We start from the raw sequence: 15784 nt of genomic DNA, 5'->3' as shown, positions 1-15784 counted from the left end.
AAAGTCTATGTAAATAAAAATAAATAAAAATGTTTCCCAACAGGAATTACATCATAAAATTCAAGGTGTTCCATGGGAAGAAAGAACAAAGCATGATTTGGTGAAGAAAACAGAATAAAAAATCCGTACCAAAGAGGGATAGGCACTGAACTATGGAAACCATGGATAAACTTTGAACTCCTCTATATTGACACCCCCCCCCCACCATGTTGTTTGTTAAAGGGAAAGAAGAAATTAAGTAAGCAAAAACAAAAAAACAAAAAACATTTTTTATGTTTCTATTAAGAAAGAGATGGAGACAAAGTGCCAACAATTGTATAAAGAATACACAAATAGGAAAGCATAAATAACATTTAGAGACTTTCAAAATAAGATTTTAAACAATTTTCAAACTCCCTTTGGACAAGAGCCAAAAAAGAAACCTAGAAAGCAGTAATGTCGAAAAGTGATAAAGAGATACTGATCAGCAAAAAATCAGACGTGAATTTTCTTTGACTTTGGAGTAAACAAAAGCCATGGCTATTTTAAGGTAGGAAAGGCTGGGTGCGTAAACATCTTGAATGACCATATGGTAGTGGTGGGGAATGTACAAGATCTCATTGCAGAGGAGCAGAAAAAACTGAGCTAAATCAGAGTATGATTTAAAAAGCAGTTGAAAGACAAAATCACTAGTGGGCTATTAAAGCTACACTTCAAATATGCTCTTTTAAAGAAAATGCATTATATGCATATTCAAAGCTATAAAACATTACAGTGTGGCTAACATTGCTAAGGTTTTTTTTGTTTTGTTTTGGACAAAGTCTCACTCTGTTGCCCAGGCTGGAGTACAATGGCATGAATGGCGTGATCTCGGCTCACTGCAACCTCCACCTTCTGAGTTCAAGCGATTCTCCTGCTTTAGCCTCCCAAGTAGCTGGAACTACAGGTGCAAGGCACCATGCCATCTAATTTTTGGTTTTCACCATGTTGGCCAACATGGTCTCAATTTCCTGACCTCATGATCCTCCCACCTCAGCCAGCAAAGGTATATTAAAAAGAGTTTGTATGGATTAAAGACTTAAACATAAGACCTAACACCATAAAAACCCTAGAAGAAAACCCAGGCAAAACCATTCAGGACATATGCATAGGTAAGGACTTCATTACTAAAACACCAAAAGCATTGGCAACAGAAGCCAAAATAGACAAATGGGACCTAATTAAACTTCAGAGCATCTGTACAGCAAATGAAACAATCATTAGAGTGAACTAGCAACCAACAGAATGGAAAAAATTTTTGCAATCTATCCATCTGACATAGAGCTAATATCCAGAATCTACAAAGAACTAAAACAGCTTTACAAGAAAAAAAAAAAACCCATTCAAAAGTGGGCAAAGGATATGAACAGACACTTTTCAAAAGAAAATATACATAAGGCCAACAAACATGAAAAAATGCTCATCATCACTGGTCATTAGAGAAATGCAAATCAAAACCACATTGCGATACCATCTATGTCAGATAGAACGGTGATTGTTAAAAAATCTGGAGACAACAGATGCTGGAGAGGATGTGGAGAAACAGGAACACTTTTACACTGTTGATGGGAGTAAATTAGTTCAACCATTGTGGAAGACAGTGTGGTGATTCCTCAAGGACCTAGAAATAGAAATTCCATTTGACCCAGCAATCCCATTACCGGGTATATATCCAAAGGATTATAAATCATTCTATTATAAAGACACATGCACACGTATGTTCATTGCAGCACTGTTTACAATAGCAAAGGCCTGGAACCAACCCAAATGCCCATCAGCGATAGACTGGACAAGGAAAATGTGGCACATATACACCATGGAATACTATGCATTCATAAAAAACAATGAGTTCATGTCCTTTGTAGGGACATGGATGAATCTAGAAACCATCATTCTCAGCAAACTGACACAAGAACATAAAAACAAACACCGCATGTTCTCACTCATAGGCGGGTGTTGAACAGTGGGAACACATGGACACAGGGAGGGGAGCATCATACACTGGGGTCTGTTGGGGGGCAAGGGGAGGGACAACAAGGGGTGGGGAGGTTGAGGAGGCATAACATGGGGAGAAATGCCAGATATACGTGACAGGGGGATGGAGTCAGCAAACCACCTTGCCATGTATGTACCTATGCAACAATCCTGCATGATCTGCACATGTAGCCCAGAACCCAAAGTACAATTTTTTAAAAAAAGAGCTTGTTTGACTGAACTACTGCTCTTTCCTTGGAAGACTAGCACTGCATTTTCAACATAGATCCTGGAATTAGACCCATTTGGAAATCTGAGTATGGATATATTGGAATAGATAACCAACTGGTGTCACAAGGATGAGATAATATCTGAGGTTTGTTTTCTTCTAAGTAGTAACTTTGGGAGGATACACCCTTATTCTAAACATATTTGCTCAAAAAAGTTTGATACCCAATTTAAGAAATGCTTTAGGGACTGTGTTACATCTTTTAAAATAACCTATATGGTGAGAAATTGTTGCACTCGATGGTGCTTTTAATGTTTGAAAATAGCCCAATATCGTGATAAGTGGAGTCCAGCGAATGAGGCATGGGCATCGAGTAGTGCCACCTTGGATCAGAAATGCAGTGTGGCTCTAAGGCCATGCAATGGCAACCACAATGATGCTTTGCAGCAAAACTGATCATGCTTTGAAAGTTATTGCTAAAGAGGTTTGTGGTTGTTAATGAAAAATCCTAGGAAGCTGGAGGCTTCTAGAAAACACTGACTGACAAGAAACAAAGCCCATTTTATGAGGATCCCTCTTCCCACTGCCTTGTAATCTGACCTTTCATCCTCTCGTGACTGAGGCTGAGTTGCCAGAGGCTGTGGGCTATAGCAGTCTTGTCTGGCCTGCAACGCAAGCCTGGCTCCAGCTAAGAGTACTTCTTTGCTTACCAGCCAAACTGATTTTGGGCCCCAAGGCCAACAGGAGTCAGGGATAACTAGGCATGACCAAGCTCTAATATTTAGTTTGAAAAAGAAAGTGATGAGAGGGAGGGGGGTTGAAGAGCAGGAAGCTCACACGCCCATAGCTAGTGCTGGAGCCATGACAACAACACCTGGGTAGGAAGCCCCCAGTGTGAGTCTCTGACCTACACACACCTGAGGTGTCTATGTGGCCTTCCCTTTCCTTTGATGGATAATAGAATTATCTACCTGAGATCTCTAAAGTCTACAATGCCCTTGTAATGTTGCAACTGATTACATTCAGTATTTTACTCAGTATCTTTTTCTGATTCATATATTGTTTATATTGTCCTATGTTCCTATAGAATGGTTTAGCTTCAATTAATAACTATAATGTAGCTTGGTTTTCTGTGAAGGCATGTCTAATAATGAGCTATGGGTGGTGAAGTTCCTTTATTTCTGCAAATACACAAAGCCAGTTGGAATCTAAACATGCTCACACATCTTGTTCATGCTATTACCATCACTGGTGTGTACAGTCTGCATGATACTCTATTAGGAGCAAGTGAGGGAGGATCATCAAAATATCAGAACTGCAAAGCCTAAACTAGAATGTCTCTCCTTCATAACCAACTGTTCTGTAAAATCCTGAACCACATCTCTAACATAGTAAAAAAAATTATTGTTCTTAGCAGTTCCTAACTTTCTTTGAGGGCAAGCCCTAAGTATGTACATATGATGGTTATTAAGGAGGCCAGAGCAATTTAGATATAAAAATTCTGGCATGTAGTTTAAAATATAGTGATTTATGGCCATAACTTTTAATATTTAAAAAGGCATGTGCACAAATATTACCCTGAGAATCGTGAAAATATTTCTTAGCCTTGAACACCTCATTCTGAAGATGATGTAATTGAAAAATAGAGAGTTTCTGTGACTTGGCAAAGTTGCATAGCTCGTTATGAACAGGATCCAGATTTGTTCATTAGACCCTTAGGCCAGGGCCCTTTCCAACACGAGTGCTGTCTAGGTTCCCTAGCAGGGGTCCGTGTTCCTGCAGCAATGCCAAAGCCGGTGCTGCCCGGCAGGGACAGTCCAGGGAAAGCAGCAGGAGGGAGGATGTGGCAGGAGCAGAGACACCCCCAACTCTGCCCATCTCCTCCTTTTCTGCACCTGTGGCCAATACTGCTGACCTAAAGGATTTGACCACAAGAGAAAACAGATCGATTTGTGTGGTTCCAGGAGAGCTAAAAACATTTTAAAAAATAATATGCATTTCACGGATGTGACTCCGGTCAAGCTTTACCATCGTCAAATGGGTTTTTCCCTCTCTGTTCACTGCAAAGCAAGTAAAAGGTGTTAATTGCCATCCTGATATAATTCACATTTATGAAAGTCACAGAGTATACATTAAGCTGTTATAAATTTTATATTCAAAGACTTAAAAACCAATTGTTATAGGAAGCTAGACCTAACTCTGTTTTCAGACTTCTGAGATGTTCAAGAAAAAAAATTTAGGCAGTGAATGTTTTAATTAATCAGTTGGTAAATATTTCTTCAGTGTTCCTGTGTATTACAGCCCTTGCTGGGCAGCTGAAGTGTAATGATCAGATGTAATGTTCACAATCTGAAAAACCTACAGTCTGAAAGATGTGTTTTGGTTTGGTTTGGTTTGGTTTGGTTTTTGATGGAGTCTCACTCTGTAACCCAAGCTGGAGTGCGGTGGTGCGATCTCCGCTTACTGCAACCTCCACCTTTGGGACTCAAATGATTCTCATGCCTCAGCCTCCTGAGTAGCTGGGACTACAGACGTGCACCACTACGCCCAGCTAATTTTTTGTATTGTAGTAGGGATGGGGTTTCAACATGTTGCACAGGATCTTGAACTCCTGAGCTCAGGTGATCCGCCCACCTCAGCCTCCTAAAGTGCCGGGATTATAGGCGTGAGCCACCGTGCCCAGCTCAAAAGATATGTTTTGAAATGGCTGCTATCTATATGTTGAGGAGTAAGTTCCATGATGGGGATATCAACAAGGACTATACAAGGTCTCTAAATCTACAGACACGTAGAAGGGAAGAGAGTGATCCTATAACTTACGTATTAATACAACACTCTGTAATGAGTATGAACAAAGTTGCAAGTGAACGCAGAGGGAACAAATCCTTCTGCTAGGAAGAAGAATTAAAGGAGAATAGATGTCACATTGTTTCAAAGGTAACCTTGAAAAACAGCACAGAGGTTTTCTGATGTATCTGATTGGGGAGAAGGGAGCAAACACAAGATCATTCTCAACTTTCAACAGGTCATGTTTCAAAGCTGCTTGTAAGTTGATTGGTTCTCTAAACTATTTGCCACTGAAACTGTGCTGCTTTTGATGAGAAGGAACTCACACTAGCCAATGTTTTACTCATAATCATGCCTAACTTCTGAGTCTGGAGCTATTCATAAGAGCAACTATTTATTGAGTATTTACTGTACGTCAGGCACTGCTCGAAGCACTTTATAAGCACTGACATCTAAGCTCTGCAACAATCCTCTGAGCTATGCTCTATTATTATCAACTCATGTTCCACATGAAATATCTCAAAAATAGAGATTAAACAACTTGAACAAGGTCACACAGCTGAATGACGGAGCCAAGATCAGTACTCAAATAATCTGGCTTTAGAGCTGAGGCTCTGAATCAAGATGGTACATTTTACCTTTAACATCAGAAACCACATAATGCAAATAAAAGAAGGAGGAAGATAAAGAATTTTTGTACTGTTTCTGGTATGTAGAGATGGCCCTGAGAAAGATGTGCTACTTTTTGTGTTGGAAGCCTTCTTGATCAGCCTCTAATTGTCCAGTAATATTAAGACCACCTAAAAAGTGTGTGGACATGTAGATCATACCTGTACCCACAATTTAAATACTCTCCCATTTATTTGAAATGTCCATCCCATCTCAACTAGATGATGGGGGCAAATAAGCTATTTGACCTAATATACGGGTTATAAATGGCCCATTTTACCTTTCCACAGATATTTGCACTTCAAATGAAGAGATCTTTTACTCAAAGAAATGGGTTGGGAGAAGTAAAATAAAAATGTCATCATCAGTGGAGTATGGTCACTGGCCTCCTTTTCCTTTAAGGGGTTCTGGGACTCAAATCAGGGAATTGATTGAAGGACCATGACTCTTTCTTTCGATAATTCAAGTTAGACTTCTGTTCACTTGACCTAGAATTCTTCGGCTTATACAGATCAAGTCAGAATTCAGTAGGCTCCCATCGAGTTCTCTTCTAGGGACACTACGACCACCTACCCAATGCTGCAGAAACAGTCTCAAGTCAGACTGTTCAGATTGCTTCTTTGACTCTGCTGTCCCCCACGATGGCATCGTGTCCATCTGGTCTTTGGTGATCACATGGCCCCTGCCACCTGGGATCCAACCATCCCCACTGCAGTTAAGGACCCCCAGTCAGTGGCAGCAGCTTCCACTGCAATCTCTGACCTGCAGAGAAGAGCAGCCCCAGAACTGTTCATGAATGCCCGAGGTTCCCTTCACAAATTTTTCCCCACACTTGTGGTGGAAGCATGTCCTCTGTAACCTCCCAAGGTGGATGAGCAGATCTTTTATGATAAATCCACTATAAAATCCCAATCTCCCAAAGCCCTTGCATCCTTTCTGCTATAGCATACCAAGGCAGCTGCCATTTCAACTTCATTTAGTGTAGGCCACATTTTGGTGCATGTTTCAGCCACTATCCAAACTGTCAGAGCCCTTTCTAATCCCTGAAGGTACAACACTGACCCGATCCAACTTCATGTTCCTTGCATCATCATTATTCCATACCTCAATACCCATTTCCACACACGTTCCTCTGATTTCTGTCTAAATTGAGAAAATCAGGTTATGTTGGAGTAGAGTGCATCTCATGGGTCATACTTTGTGCCTCATCTTTAGAGGCCTGCAGGGACTTGAGTGTAGCTACAGGTCTAGAAGCAAAGAGGGGTGTTGGGGTAGATCCTCAGAAAAATGTCAGTGGTGTCTGCAAGGCACACTAAGTTACCTTCACCTACAGGAGCCACAGGTGATATTGTTATTGCATGCTAATATCCACTCCCTGTCATGGGCACAGACCCATTTTTTCCATTTTAGTTGAGCACATTATCAACCAAAATAAGAATGACATTTCCCAGCTTGCTTTGCAGTTAGGCAAGTGGAGAAGATTACTAAACTCAGGCTAACAGGATGTAAGCAGAAGTGATTCTTGCAGCTTTCTGGCTGTACCCATAGAGGGTGGGGAAGGACTGTCCCTTCTGCATCTGCTTCCTCCAGTCTTCAGCTTAATGTGGATTTGACAACAAGCTGTCTTGAACCATGCAGATGAGTGCAACCCATGTGGGATAGAAGAACATGGGCTGCAGCCCCGGGAAATTTCACTGAGCAGAGTTAACAAACCTGCTTCAATCACCTACATCTTGACTATCACAGGAGAGAGACTAAGTTTGTCTTATCTAAGCATCATTATGCTGAGAAACCTATATGGAAAAGAGAACTCAAGAAGAACAGAATTGTCTTTTCTTAGAATTGGCTGACAGGGCCTTCTATCAACTGGAGAAAAGCGCCTACTTGCTACCAGTCAGGACTACAAGCCTGTTGGGCTAATGACCAAGTGGTGTATTTAAGGGAGAATGGTAACAATGAATTGCCTGATTTGACCAAGGTAAAGGCTGGAATGTAATTGACCACTGAGAAAAGCCTTAAGTACCCTTCTCAGGAGAACAGATTCTGGGGGGCTTAGGGCAGGGGAAGGCACATCCGGCATCATACAGCGTAAAGATGGAATGAGCCCAAGAGGCCAGAATGGAGGCTTGAGGTTCTCCATGCTGCGGGGCACACAGGATGTAGAGCCATGCAACACGTATGTGGACCGAGAGGAAAGCATGAGGGTAAAACTTAGAGGAGCATCCAGGAAAAAGGTGCTTGGTGTGGACAGCACTTGCACCCAAGGCAGCAGTGACACCCACGGTCTTGTCACAAATGTGCAGGCTGAGAAGCAGAGGGATGGCTTGTTCACTTGACCTAGAATTCTTGTGAGCACACCAGACAAGGCCCCCGGGGGGAGACAGGATGCTTGGTGTTGACGAAGTTGAATCTAAAGTAGGGTGGAGAGTTCAGAGGTGGCAGCAATACTGAGGAGACAATAACCTGAGTTTGGGTTGCAGAATAAACTAACTCTAAAAGAGAGCAGTTAAGGTCTCAGCAAAAGCAGCCCCCTCCAGGTGACTGGTGAAATGGCCACAGAAAGCCTAAGTAGTTTCTGGCAGAACTAACCTCACAGATAGGCCAAATCCATTCCCTTTTTTAATAAAATATACTTATAATTTGCAGGTTCATATACAAAAAGAGTTTAAATATTTCCATCCACAATATCCTAGTTTAATGTAGAATTATGCCCAAACAGTACAGCACAGAAAGGAAATTTGAAAATAGCAAGTGATAATCAGAAAAATTCACAGTCCCATATGATAAAGCAGGGCAAATAAAAATTATATGTATATGCTGCAGGCGCCATGAAAACATTTTATAAGCTGGTAACTGTTATATATAGTTTCTTTTAAAAACCCACCAATACATTGAAAAAAATGCAAAACTATATGTTGCTCTTAAATTTTGAAAACAATTTAGCTAAATGTTCTATGCCTATTAGATAATTACTAGACCATTCAGAAATTATGTGTTAGAAACTGTGTATCCGATGGGCTTTTCATGATGTTCAGTATGTACTTCTCATCACTTTGATTTTGCCACATCCTAAACAGGTCTGGAAGGTCAAGTGGAAGCTCTGAGGAATATGACAAACCTTGACTGATAGCCAAACATGTAAAAAATCACACCTGTACTCTTAGCATTTTGGGAGGCTGAGGTGGGTGGATCGCTGGAAGTCAGGAGTTCAAAACCAGCCTGGCCAACATGGTGAAATCCCGTCTCTACTAAAAATACAAAAAATTAGTGGAGCATGGTGGTGCACGCCTGTAATCCCAGCTACTCAGGAGACTGAGGCAGGAGAATTGCTTGAACCAGGGAGGTGGAGGTTGCAGTGAGCCGAGATCATGCCACTGCACTGCTGCCTGGGCGACAAAGCAAGACTATGTCTCAAAAACAAAAAATAAAATGTTTTCTAATACTTTTGTGTTTAGCCTGAGTTCAATGGTATTTTTTAAAATTTTGTTCGACTGATTCCATGTCCTCAAAGCAACTGTTTAAATCAAAAATCACAAGATCTAATGTTGTAGATTATACACATGGTATCATCATATTGTTCTTTATCAATTGTTCGTCAATATCCAGATGGGCTTATGCTATTTAAGTTCTCCTGAATATTTATGCAAAAAAGCACAATATTATACACATAATTACTGTGTAACTTCACATACAATTAACTGTTAGTAGCACAAGGACCCCTAAAAAATGACATGCTAAAAATAAAATCACATTAAATAAAGACTACAAAAATGATCCTAAAAGATAAAAGTAAACATTATCAGTATTGTTCTCGTTACAGCAATATTTAATTGTTCTCAATATTGTTTTAAAATTCTATTAATCAGAAGAATGCAACAGCAGAGATTTGGAATATTGAGTAAAACTGGTGAGAAAAATCCTGATAATTAAAAATCCTCCACATACATACACACACACACACACACACACACACACACACACACACTTTCACATAATTTGGCTCTAGGAAGGCACTAAGTTGCCTTCCCATGAACCCCACATCCTCAGCTCAGCCTTCTCCTGGCCCATGCTCTTACCTCCTAGTCTATTAATTTTGACTGACACATCGAGACATCGCCTGAGCATCCCTGCTCTCTACTCATCTTCATAAAGGTAATGCAGCACTTGCCGTGTGTTAGGCTTTATACAAGGTGTGTTCTGCACACAATCTCACAACCACCCAAGGAGGGAGACATGAACATCTCCATTTTACAGACAGAAAAGAGAAACAAACAAAAGGAACTCTACAATCACACAGTGAAGGGCAGACCTGTGATGTCAATGAGAGTCTCTTAAACTGCCCAGTGACAACACCATCCTCCCTCAAAGGTGAAGTCCAAAACCATCTGCTTATCTCTGACTATGAACAAACACACATCGCCTGTAGAGAAACACACACACTTGCAAAGCAACAGGATGGACACACAGCTCCAGCCCCCGTAGCTCAGGAGACTGACTACATGCTCACGCCGTTCTATGTGGATGAAATATTTTATTTTAGAAATAAACTAAATTTCCGATCCTTTCCACTATTCCTTTTTTCATCTTTGAACTTGATAAATAGTATCTACTTATATAAGGCTGAGAAAGCATGATGGAAAAGCAAGGTGCTAATAAAAATGCTTTCCATGAATCCTTTGGCAGCTGCAATCACCTACCACTGAGAGCTACAGCCACTGCGATAGGGGAGGCCAATGCTGATCACATAAACATTAGCTTCATTTGTAATTCTTGGACTGTGTGGAATTGTGATTTCAAAACGATATCTATTACACAGGGAAAATATACCAGGCTATAAAGATCAAATTGTGATTAGATAGCCATATCTATATATATTTCAAAAGTGAGCCCATATTTTTACTCACACTTCAATCCAACTATTCTTAAAGGAAGTTCTAGAGATTCTTCCCGGATTTGAGTATTGTTTTTCAGAGTACTAGTTAATTAGTCGATTCTTCTTTGTGGGACACAGTCCCCTTTCTGGCTCTGCTCTTTCCTGAGCTCTTGTTGCCTGTTTCAGGGGACACAAAAACCATGGTCTCTAATCCCCTGTTCTCCCAAGCGAGACTTCCCCTTTCCTACCTCTGAAAATGTGTAAGTCATTTCTTTTAGGCAAGACATTAGGGAACTCCAGGCAACACTGAGCAAGATGGAACAAATGGTCAAGATCATGAATTAAAAACAAATACGCCAGTGCATTCTTGACTCTGGAAACAACTCAAATCATAGACCTAAAGATGGGTGGTATAGTAGAATCATGTTAAAAGAAGATAAATGTAAAATACTTGTGAAATGTTCAACAATTATCAGATATCATTATAATTTTTAAAGACTGCATAATATAGAAAGTCTTTACCTTTTTGTGTATTATGTGTAAGAAAAAAAATCACATGGCTAGCAACTAGTCATAGATAATTTGGGAGACATTTAAAATTTTTGGTGGCTATAACTATATGCATACCTATCACTGGATGTTCATTTTTGATGGTAAATAACATATTCTACTATGGTTTTGTTTTGCTTTTAACACTCAAGAATCACATAACACCTGGGTCAAAGAAGCCTGATTTCACTTATCACTTAAGATTTCTCTCATAGAAAAAAAAAGAAAAAAGAAAAAAAAATCTGTAAGCATCAGATTGAACACAATAGTTAATTTTTAACATCTATCATTAACTAAAAAGACTAGGAATCTCTGTGCAGAAAAATTTCTGTGAGCTTCTGCAAAGGCTCAGCTTTGAAGGCTGCCTTTTCCAGATACAAAAATAGATGGCTAAAATGTAAAATCAATTTTAATGACAAGCAGACCTTTGCACTCACCATGCCCAGAAGAGAAACCTGAATATTTGACTTAGTGGCACCTTGGGAGTAGGCAGACCTGAAAACTCTCCAATAACCTTGGAAATCTCTACTTCTTGCAGAAGAGAATCAAATGCTCCAATAAGGTGGCATCTGCTCAGCCCTCTTTTGTCCCTGTAAGTAAGTATTATGATTAGAAGGTGTCAGTAATTTTCCAGAATGCACGTGATCTTTCCTAAGCAGCCAACATGTAAGGGGCTCGCTAGGGTCAGGTCTCCCAGGGAGCTCAGGCTCTCTTCTGGCCAGGGGCCAGTCCATCTCCTCTGCTTTCTCCTGAATTAGGCTTTTCCTAGGGTGGGGGAAGCAACAGGTTTCAGGCTGAGCAAGGGGGATCACTACCCTCTAACCCCTACACACTCACACGCATACTCATAACACATATGCACACTCACATTCATGCACTCAAATTCACATTCACACAACCTCTTACACAGTCAAACAACACACTTACACACCCGAGTTAGTCTCCCTGAACCCAGAGAGGTGTGGGAGTCCTTAAGAATGATTTGGTCAAGGAAGGCAGCCCCCCGAATCTCCTGGGCAGACTCAGCTGTCCCCTGGGGAGGAAGCAGTTTGCAGGTTGGCCAAGGTTACGATCTTGGCACCACTAGAAGCCCAGTTCCTCCCAAGAAAGTCCAGGGTAAAAGTGGAATCAGGCATCCAGAGCCCCCAGCCTGCCCTGGGGCACAAGCCAGTCAGCAGGAGGTGAACAGTGTGTTGGCACCACAGAAGAAGCTGGGTGGGGGTCCCAGTGGGGAGAGGCAGGGCAGACCCCAGTCCAGACCCGAGTCCTGACCCCAGTCCTCACCTCCACCCCGGCTGCAGAGTTATCACCCCACGCCCCTGCCAGCAACCCAAGCTGGGAGTGCCCTGAGCCAGGACACCTCCCCTTGGGAGGGCAGAGTACTACAGCCCTTCTGACGGAGTTTTTAGCACAGGCCACCAACCTTTCGTAGGACTGACAGGGGCCCAATCCCAGCTCAGCTGAGCCCAACCTGCAAGAGCCTACGCTAAGGGCGAGGTCGCAGGCAATCGCTGCTGGCATTTTATTCAGCCACTGGTGCAAGTCACAGAGTGGACAGAGCTGGCTTCAGGGAACCACCTGCCTAACTCTCCCAACACTCACAGTGAGCTGCTGCCCTGTGAAGAGGGGGGCAGGGATGGGGAAGAGGATGTCCATCCTCCAGGAACAGTGGTGAGGAGGAGGGGAGATGGAGGGACTGAGAGGGAAGAGAGTGGCCTTTAACCTTAGTGCCACTCCCCAGGACCCCTTCCCGGTCTGCATTGAGGACCATAAATCACGCTTCAGTATAAAAGCCCCTTGTTAACTCGGCCACTAGCTTCCAATTCACAATAGTAACTGTGCCAGGCACAGTGCCAAGCGCTTAGGATACAGAGATGATCCCTGAACAGTGACACTCTCTGTGTGTAAGGCACCTGAAGAATCCCTTTCCCAAATCGCTTTTCAAGCTGGAAAGGAGAGAGGTGCATATCCGCTTTATGGAAGCTTAGCTCTTCATCTACGCGAGTGAGATTAGACCCCTGCAAAATGGAAACTCAAACTGCAAAGTAGAGAACGACGCCAGCATCCATGCGCGGGTCCCTCCTGCTGCCTGGGGACCCCTCTTGGCCACGCTTTCCCTCCACTCGGAGCTCCTTCCTGGGTTTTCCGCTGAGATTTGTTGAAAAGACGCCTCCCAGACACTTCAGTCACGAAGTGTGTTACAAAACTCTCCGAGTAACTGTCCTGACACTCACCAATCACGCTAGAGCCCCCATTCGACTGCTCGCACAAAGACAACATTTAACACAGGTGTGATCAACCTCTGTCAAGATGCAGAGTCACCAACCTCCGGCAAGAGGCAAAAAGGTGGCCTTTTCTGCGAAGGCCACGCCCTCTGCAAATACGGTTACTACTTGGTGATAAGGGCTCTACTTCCTAACTCTTGTTGGGGACAGGGAGAGCAAGGAGCCAGGGTCCGGCATTCGTTGGAGAGGAATTCAATGTTACAGGCACTGCCTGCTTGAGGAGAAACTCAGAAATGGTCCCACTCCCAGAACGCAGCACCCAGTTGCTTTGCACCCCAGGTCAGTCCTGTGGAAACCGTGCAGTGCTTGTTTGAGCGTCGAGGAGGCTCCCGTGCGGTCCTCCTCGAGCCCTGACCAGTTCCAAGGAGTTCCAACCCTGCTTTCTAACCCTTTAAAATCTGGAGACGGCGGCCACTGGGAGGCGGGACTAGGTGTTGGGGGCTTTAGCATCCAGAACTTTTGTAGTAGCGTCTTTGGGGAGGTTTAAAAAATAAGTCACAAACTTCAAGGCACTGTCTCCCTGTACCTCGTCCCTTTTTTTCTTTTCTGAATGACCGAAATCCTTTACTTCTTCCTTCACGGTTGCTGGGACTTGGGGTTTGAGAGAGATGGCCTCCGCGCCGTCTGGATGCACAGCATGCTGTGCTTGAGGGGGCACTGGGGCGAGGGACTCAGGTAGGAGCCTGATTGTACCTACGATGGGGATGCAGCCGCCTTCCAGCCACAGCAATGGCCACCCTTCGTGCACAAGTCAGTACTCCACGAAAGAAAATCCATGTGTAACTAAATTCAACAAAAATAGTCTCCAGCACATACCCATCCGAAGCATCCGGCTAAGAGAGACCCTAATCGCGCGCCCCTGAGTGGGAAGTGAGAGAGCCCGGCTGTGCACCAGGGACTGCGCGTCTGACGCCGCCGGCCTCCCGAACCAAACCCCAGAGCAGCAGAGCCCTTCACTTGGTTAGGAAGACCCCACCCGAACGCCCCCTACCCCCCCGACCCGCGTCCTCCCCAAGTGCCCTCGGTGAGCGGACCAACTCACCCACTGCCAGGCAGATGGGCAGCAGCAGCCTGAAGATGAGCCCGCACACCACTTCCGAGGCCATCGCGTCGGTCCGGCGAGTCGGAGTAGAGGGGCGAGGCTCGAGGGTCCCTAGGGCTGCTGGGACGCCAGGCCCATGCCCGCCTATGGCCTCGCGCCGCCGGCAGCTCGCAGCCACCCGAGCATCTCCTCGGCGCCGGCCGCTGCGCTCTCCGCCCCGAGGGCGCGCTCCCTGGGCTCTCGGCAGCCCCTAGCCCACCGGGGTCTGGGTAGCCCCTCACCAGGCTCTTGGCGGCCACCTAGCCCGGCGCCCGACCCCCTGCGGCGGGCCCATGAAGTGTAGATCCTGAATCCGGCAGCGGCGGCGGCTTCCTCAGGGGGTAGCTGGTGCCGGGGCCGTGGAAAGGGACGCTTTGGGACGGTCCTGGGAGGAGGCGCGGCAAGGAACTGGGGCAAGAAGGGCGTGCTGTGCTCCCGCCTGGTTCCCGGGACGTCGTTCAGGGGCTGCTGGGGAGTTTTCTACGCGGAAGCCCCTTTGAAGCCACCGCGTCTCCGCTGTCTAGCCTCTGTCCCGCTGCCCACGCAGGCTGCAGCGCTCTGGCCTCGGCTCCGGCTCTAGGAGCTGCCTGGCGGGCTCCGAGTTTCACCCTTCAGCTCCTGGGCGGCCCGCGGCAGATCCCCGAGCGGCGGCGCAGCTCAGCCCCTGCGCCCCGCTACTTCGCGCCAGAGAGACCCAGGCGGGAGCTGCCAGGCGCGCAGAACCATCCCCGCCACAACTGGGCTCGCCTTGTGGGTCCCGTCCGCGGGCGGCGCTGCGAGTCCCTTCCTCACTCGAAGGAACAGCGCGAGCGTAGGCAGAAATGGAGACGAGAGCTCATATCGGGTGGGTGGGTCTCCCACTCCCTCCTCCACCGCCTCAATGTAAAACTCAAGAGAAAAACCAGCGCCGTCCAGATGCCCAGCGCGACCCCCGCCCGCCGCCGAGCAGCCTCTTTCTCGCGGCGCAGCCGGGGCTTCCCGGCGGCGCGCGCCTCTCCACCTTCAATGAAAGTTTCGAAGCCCTCACTCGGGAACGGGCGTGTCCCGCGGCCAATGGGACTGCGGCTCCCGGGCCTGCGCGCGCGGAGCCCGCCCCTGTGCGGCGGGGAAGCGGGAGCTTTGGCACTGGCCTGGAGGGCGAACCCCCACCCGAGGCTCCTGTGCCAGGGAGAGGCCGGGCCTGCCAGGTGGGCTGCGCGCCTTGGCTAGCCCTCCGCGGGCACCCAAGCCCGCTGCCTCCCGCAGCCCGGCGGCTCTGCACGGTCCTGTCATTCGGGTGGTGCACTCTGGCATCCTGTCCACCCGGCCGGGCCCTGAGC

At 45.4% G+C, this 15784-nt stretch overlaps 1 protein-coding gene across 4 annotated transcripts in view; it reads right to left on the bottom strand.

Annotated features, from left to right (window-relative positions):
* Nucleotides 1-15472, bottom strand: part of PIEZO2 (piezo type mechanosensitive ion channel component 2) — a 450041-nt gene extending 434569 nt beyond the window's left edge. For 3 of the 4 annotated variants that reach the window (XM_064379449.1, XM_064379450.1, XM_064379447.1), the window contains exon 1: nt 14427-14497. In XM_064379449.1, the coding sequence (XP_064235519.1) occupies nt 14427-14490 (64 nt within the window). In that variant the 5' untranslated portion in view covers nt 14491-14497. Of the gene's footprint in view, nt 1-14426 lie in introns of all 4 variants that reach the window. The other variant, XM_064379448.1, reaches the window with a different exon arrangement.
* Nucleotides 15473-15784: the final 312 nt, after the last annotated feature.

This window comes from Aotus nancymaae, unplaced genomic scaffold, assembly GCF_030222135.1.
Source record: "Aotus nancymaae isolate 86718 unplaced genomic scaffold, 86718_ANA_hifiasm-v0.15.2.pri h1tg000020l, whole genome shotgun sequence".
NCBI lineage: Eukaryota > Metazoa > Chordata > Mammalia > Primates > Aotidae > Aotus > Aotus nancymaae.
The sequence above is the reverse complement of the archived record's forward strand: the minus strand, read 5'-3'. Positions and strand labels throughout refer to the sequence as shown.